Source organism: Petaurus breviceps, unplaced genomic scaffold (assembly GCF_028583685.1).
Source record: "Petaurus breviceps papuanus isolate PSGF00001 unplaced genomic scaffold, PetGlider_PUasm1.0 186, whole genome shotgun sequence".
Lineage (NCBI taxonomy): Eukaryota > Metazoa > Chordata > Mammalia > Diprotodontia > Petauridae > Petaurus > Petaurus breviceps.
In genome coordinates, this window is record NW_027185798.1 from 20,639,334 (window position 1) to 20,646,250 (window position 6,917).

The 6,917-nt window shown below is 38.8% G+C and overlaps 1 protein-coding gene across 1 annotated transcript in view; it reads right to left on the bottom strand.

Moving 5' to 3' along the window:
* Positions 1 to 510: 510 nt before the first annotated feature.
* Positions 511 to 6,917, bottom strand: part of EFCAB5 (EF-hand calcium binding domain 5) — a 131,669-nt gene continuing 125,262 nt past the window's right edge. The window contains exon 21 of the mRNA XM_069089740.1: positions 511 to 1,262. Within this exon, the coding sequence (XP_068945841.1) occupies positions 1,090 to 1,262 (173 nt within the window). The 3' untranslated portion in view covers positions 511 to 1,089. The remainder of the gene's footprint in view (positions 1,263 to 6,917) is intronic.

The window sequence follows — 6,917 nt, forward strand, 5'->3', positions numbered from 1 at the left end:
CAGCTTCCTTGCAACCAGTAAGTATTACAAGTAAAACTGGAATGCAGGTCTTCCTGGCTGTGAGGTCAGCTCTCCATCCACTCTCCCATGCTCCACTCTTCCCAAGCACAAAACTTAGCCTTCCATTACTTCTTCCCCTCCAGACTGCACAAAAAGTCATTTGTATTCTTGGAGTACTATTCATCAGTATGTTCCAAAGTGATCTGGCTTGTGGCTATCAGTTTAATATCTTTAAGAACATTGTTCCTAGAAACGTGGCAGCAAATGACCTGAGATGCTTTCTCCCAAATATGAAACAGCCTTTCGGCTTAAGCCAGGCATCAGATAATCCATTGAGAGCAGGCCTGGTAATAACACTGCCATCTTATCAGAAAAGGTTAAAAAGGAACCTCCAATCTCAAATTACAAAGTATTTGGAAGACATCACACTTTGTCAACTGAATAAAGAAAAAGAACTTTTAATTTCCCAAAATTTTATTAAAAAATAGACTCTGCCATCAGATACATTATTACAAAGATGGAATCTCACTGCCAAGCAGCAAAGTTTGCTGTAATCACAAGCTTTCAACAAGTAAAAGTCTTTTTGCCATTCTTGAGCAAGGCAGGGCCCTCTGCAACAAAGGTGTTGTTGACTCTTTCCCATGAGTGAGAGACAAAGATGTTCTTTCCACAAGGCTTTCTGGTTAAAATGACTTTCCAGTGGTTAAGGGGCCAAGTCAGAAAAACTAGAACTGAGCAGAATGGAAAGTGACCCACTCTAGTTCTTCTAACAGGCAATATATTATTCTGTTTTAGAATCATAGTCCTAAGCCTTGTCTTTTCCTTTCAGCCTATGTTCCCATGATAAAAATGAAACAAACCACCCAACCATCAGTGCTAATACCCTCTAGGAATTAGGAAGGCCAGACTTCTGAGATTTTTGGCTTTATAACTTTGATCTTACTTGGGCCAAGACTTTCCTCTGATGCAGTTTTAAAATGAGGCATTTGTCTAGAAGCACTTCTTTCTAAATGAAAATATCTTAATAGCTAACAAAGAAAGCAGAAAAAGAACCTTAACTATTCTACCATCCCAGCCAAGGTTGTTCTACTAAAATCTGACCAGCAGTCTATAAGGGGACATCTCTCCTGGGGGCAGAGGAGGGGCATATTTATTCTCCAGTTTGTGTTTCAGCTCAATCAAGCACAGACAGGTAAGTGCCCAGTGGTACAAGTATTCAATGGCAACGGATCTCTGGACCCACACGATTTTTCGGGAATGCCCTGCAGAAAAACAAACCAAAAGGCCTACTCAGAGGTGACCAGGGTTCTTGAAATCCTTTGTCCTTGCTTCTCCCTTACTGGGTAGATGGATCAAAGGTTAAAGCTGCAATGGTTTAAAAATAAAATCACTGTAAAGTTTTACCTTTATCATCTAGTTAACTAGTACTTCTACCTTTTAGAATTCTTGATTCCTGGGGTAGCTAGGTGGAGCAGTGAATAAAGCACTGGCCCTGGAGTCAGGAGACCTGAGTTCAAGTACGGCCTCAGATACTTAATACTTACTAGCTGTGTGATCTTGGGCAAGTCACTTAACCCCAATTGCTCTGCCTTCCCCCCTTCAAAAAAAGACCCCAAAAAATAATTCCTGGCTCCCTTCAAGACTAAGTGACAATTTCTGCAGGAGGCCTTTCCCAGGCATCTCTTCCCCACCCATGCCCCCAGCATGATGTTTCTGCCTCTAAAGTTACCTTCTTTCTAATTCTCAAAGATGTTTTTTCTTCCATTAGAATATAAGCTCTTTGAGGGAAGGAACAGTTTTTGTTTCTTATTTGTGTCCCCTAGTGGCTTGCACAGGACTTGTCACTTTGTAAACACTTTAGTATACACTTGTTGATTGATTGATTGAAATTTTCTTCTGATGTACCTATTCAGTAAGAAGCTAGTCATAAGTTATAAAGTTATGGTTACCACTAAATCAGTTGTTTGAAATTTTATGTGTTTATCAGAATTCTGATCAAGTCAGTGATCAAACTTGATTTCAGAAGACTGACAACAAAACATAGATTCCTCTTCATGGCAGAGAAGGGGAGACAACAGATGCAGAATGAGATATGTCTTGTCAGAGAAAGCCAATGGGCCAGTTCGCTTTGCTTAAGTATAGTTCTTTATTATAAGGGAAGTTTTCAGGGAGATGGGGAAGGTGAATGTGTGAGCAAGTCACTGGGAATGCTATTTTTTTTAAAGCATTGATAAAAATATCTATTTAAAAAAATTCCATCAGACTTCTAGGTTATGTGTCAACAACAGTTGAATCTGGACATACATTAGAATGATTGCTAGACAAAAAAAAAAAGATTTTGCCCATTATCTTCTAACAAAGGGAAGGAAAATGGTATCTTGACCCATGTTTGGCCTTGGTTTGTCTTTCATGATATTCCCTATGGAGTATTCCCACAATGATTTATTAGAGGCATAGGTGCAAAATGTGAAAAACACATAAAGAAATCCCTCAGTTATCCTTAGTTTCTTTTTCTCTCTGAACACACACACACACACACACACACACACAGAGTTTGTTTTTAACATGATCAAAGGACAGCAGGTAGGGATGGGAACAAACTGAGTGTGTCCATTTCCCCAGAATGGCCTCAGATGTTTCTGATTTATATTTGACTTCTATAAGTACTCAACCAGGGTTTGGGGTTGGGCTTGTTGGGTTTTGGTTTGGTTTCTTGAGGTTCTTCCCCCATGAAGGCACATTTTTCTAAGTCCTTTCTATGCCCATTTAGGGCATGAAGCTAAAACCAAAAACATGCTACAAAGTCTGCTCCCCCCACCCCCCAAGTCCCATTTCTTATTTCCGATCCTGAGAACAGATGCTCCAGGCTCTTTCCAACCACAGTTGGGTGTGTGAACAACCAGCTGCATCTATGGCTTCGGTGATGAAGCAGCCAATAGCATTCCTTTCTGCTCCTGGGAGCTCTTTAAGACCTGAGTAGTAATTCAAAGGTGAGAGATATAAGAGCCCAGTGGGTTCTTTTCATGTGACTTCAGACTGAGGGCCAGTGACCAGAAGACAGGGCCATTTTCCAGTGAGCTGTTGGTTCTAGAGACCCTCTTTTAAATGCATAAGGTGTTTTTATTTGTTTCCTTACCATACTGCTCAATCTGGCTTTTACTTCTATTAAGATTGTGAATCAAATTCATCCCTGGAGGAACTTACTAATAGAGAAAAACTGTATTCCAAAGCTTTTGACTTTCTTTTGTCAGCCTCTAAAATAAAATGGTCCTAGTTCATTTTATTGACTTATATTGGGCTTTACTCCTCTTCTTATATCTGTGACCTAGCCAAGCTGTCCTTTTCTCTACAACTCACTCACAAAGCTGTATTTCCCATATTTGTGTCTTTGGCCTGGTATACACTCCCTCATTACCTCTGCCTGAAGGGCTCTCCCTTCCTCTATAACTCTGATCAAGCACCATCTTATGCATGAAGACTTTCCCATTCCCCAGCCACTATTGCCACACCTCCCTTTCAAATAGCATTTAATTCCTTTGTATGTATGTATATATATATATAAAATATGTATTTGTTAATTTTATTCTGCCTATCTTTTTATATGCACTTCTTACCTCCTTCATTAGAATGTAAACTCTTCTAGAGTAGGTATCATTCTTTGTACTTGTATCCCCAGAGTGCCTGGCACCTTCTAGCCACTTAATAAAGTCTTGCTGATGGATTGTTGATTACACAAGGCAATCATTTTCCAGAAGATGTGCAGGGCTATATTGGAGATTTTTAATTAAAAGTCTATTTTTCAAAATGTTTCATTGATGCCTCCCTCTTTTTTTTTTTAACCACAGCACTGTAACTTTCTAATGACTCCCTTCCCCTTTCCTACATGATATCACTCTTTTAGAAATACATCAGGCTGTAATTGGAAGTGTTGAATTAGAAGTTCATCTATGAGAAACCCTAATTTCTGTACTAAACTAGACTAGTTAAGGCTTTTTCTTTTAAAATGTTTCATTGAAATGAGCAGGATGCTCTCAGAAAAACCTGGAAAGACTTATTGTACTATATACAAAGTAACAGCAATATTGTAAGATGATCAGCTGCGAAAGACTTAGCTATTCTCAGCAATACAACAATCCAAGACAACTCTGAAGGACTTATGATGAAAAATGCTATCCACCACCAAGGAAAGAACTGATGGCGTCTAAATACAGATTGAAGCACACTTTTTAACTCTCCTTATTTTTCTTGAGTTTTTTTTTTTCTAAGGGAGGGGATCTATGTTTACTTTCACAACATGAATATTATGGAAATGTTTTACATGATTACACTTGTATAACCTATATCAAATTGCCTGCCTTCTCAATAAGGAGGGGTTGAGGATGGAGGAAGGGAGAGAATTTGGAACTCAAAGTTTTAAAAATGAATGTTAAAAATTGTTTTTATATGTAACTGGGGGGGGTAATAAAATATTAAATAAAAAACCTGAAAAATAAAATGTTTAATTGATTCTTTAAAAAAAAAAAAAAGGAATCAGTGTTACTTCCTCATGACTCCCTCTCTGATCCCCAGAGAACTCTCCTTTTTAATAAAGTACAGTTAAGAAAAACAAATCAACCCCTAGAGCAAGTTTAACAGTCTATGCCTCGTTCCACAGCAGTGGTCTGCCACCTCTCTGCTGAGAAGAGGGAGGCATGCTTAACTGTCTAGGCGAGTCAAATTCAATAGCTGGGATATTAAATCTACCTGATATAGATAGAACAAAATGAAAAAAAAACTCCTCAAAGCTGAAAAATTAAAAACTGAAGTTTAATTATGGGGTGATGGAGAGGGTGTAAACCTAGCTCAGGCTGAACTCTGAGTACTTAGAAGTAGGAGGATCACCAGCTTGGCCCAGGCAGATATGATTCCAGGGCAAAATCAGCTGGTTATATTGGTTTTTTGTTATGCTATGTAGCTTTGACTTAAATTAGGACTGAATTGAAGTCCATGTAGTTTTTTTCTTATCAAATAAATTCATTAATTTCATGCAAAAACAAATACCAATGAGATGAACAAGACTTATTAAAAGATTTTCTTATTCCCATTGAACTGGAAAACATGTGTGACCAGATGGCCTTAAAATAAAGACTTGAAAGGAAAGTAGAAAATTCTACCATCTCAATGGATTTAAAAATAGTCCAGAAGAGGGTCTAAGAGCAGGGATGTTCTCCACACAGGTGAAAGAGTATTTGTTTCTCTTAATTCAGTAGGCTCCTGTCGGTAAACTTCAAAAGTCAAAGTCAACAGGAACAATCCTTGCCTTTGCTGCAGGAAACAATCAGGAATACAAACACTTGGGTGTTTTAGTCATAAAAGGCTGTCCTCAACAAAAGGGATGGCTAGTTTGGATGATTGATTTTGCACAATAGCTGCTGGTTATTAATGGATGAGACCAGGAGGCACTTGTATTTATTTGGTATATATTTTATGCATACGGGTCCAAAGAGAGGAAGTATAGATGACTGACTCTGAAGCCAGGAACATCTTAATACAAGCCCCACCTCATACAGTGTGACCCTGGACAAATTGTTTCAGGTCTGAAGTCTCTAGGCAACTCTCACAAAGAACCATGTTGACCTGCTTTGGTACCGGGAGTTTCCTCACAATGGAGTTGTCTATATCAGTGAAATCATAAATCTGGTTCCTATCCTATATTTATGTATATGTTTCCCTTGATAGGAGAATTCTTTTGGTTTAGCTCTATTGACACCATTTCCTTAAGATAGTGAGTCTCACAATTGAGCATTCAAAATTTTGCTGACATCCCATTTTAGCTCCATTGACTAAGTGGTTAGTAATAAGAGAATTTCTGGTTCCGTTTTATTAGCTTTATTTACTTAAGATGAAAATGTCAAGTAACTATAGTTTAGGTGTTAATGGCTAGTCTGTGCATTCCAGCTTTTACCCTAGTGTTTACTAACTAGTTTGTTATTTTACTTGATGTAGATTTTCCCCTTCTGCTATCAGTTCTTTGATATATATCTTTGCCTTCCTCTTTTGCCTTTTGTAAAATTCCATGTAACTATAGCCTATAACTTTTACCTGATGTAACTAACAACCTATATAAATTTGCTGAAACAGCTGCTCATGGCCCACTGGTTTCTCTGTAGTAAGAGTCTATGTTCTGAGCATATGATAAACTAGTTATTAACATGTCCCTTGGTAAGTACCTATCAATGAATCTTTGGGCAGTTTCAATGTCATTAGAATGTAAACTCTTTGAGAGCTGGGACTGTTTCATTTTCATCTTTGTATCCTTAGGACCTAACAATTTATGGCATAAAGTAGGTGCTCAGTTAATGCTTGTCAATTGTTTGATTGGTCCTTGATGGTAAGGTGACCTTGGGTAAGACAACTAACCTTGGTGTCCTAATCTTTAAGTAAATAATATTTAAGTGGAAAGCTACTGCAAAGTAACTTGTTCCATTCCCTTGGAAAGGACAAAGGACAGATGAATACTCTCCAACTTCTAGCTCTAATTGTAGATGTCTCACTGATCAGAATGTCAATTGTAGCACATGCCAATAGTCCTAGCTACTGAGGAGGCTGAAGTTGGTGGATAGTTCAAGCTTAGGGATTCTGACCTATAGTAGGGCCAAGCTGATCAGGTATGTACACTGATTCTAGCATCATTATGGTGAACTCTGGGAAATGGGATGCTACTAGACTTCCAGAGGAGGGGTACACTAGCCCGTCAGAAAAGGAGCAGGTCAAAGCTGCTGTAATGAGCAGTGGTGGGAGCAGTCCATGAGGCAATGCTACATTTCCAGCCTAGGGAGGGGGGGGGGCGGGGAGAGAGAGGAGAGAGAGAGAGAGAGAGAGAGAGAGAGAGAGAGAGAGAGAGAGAGAGAGAGAGAGAGAGAGAGAGAGAGAGAGAG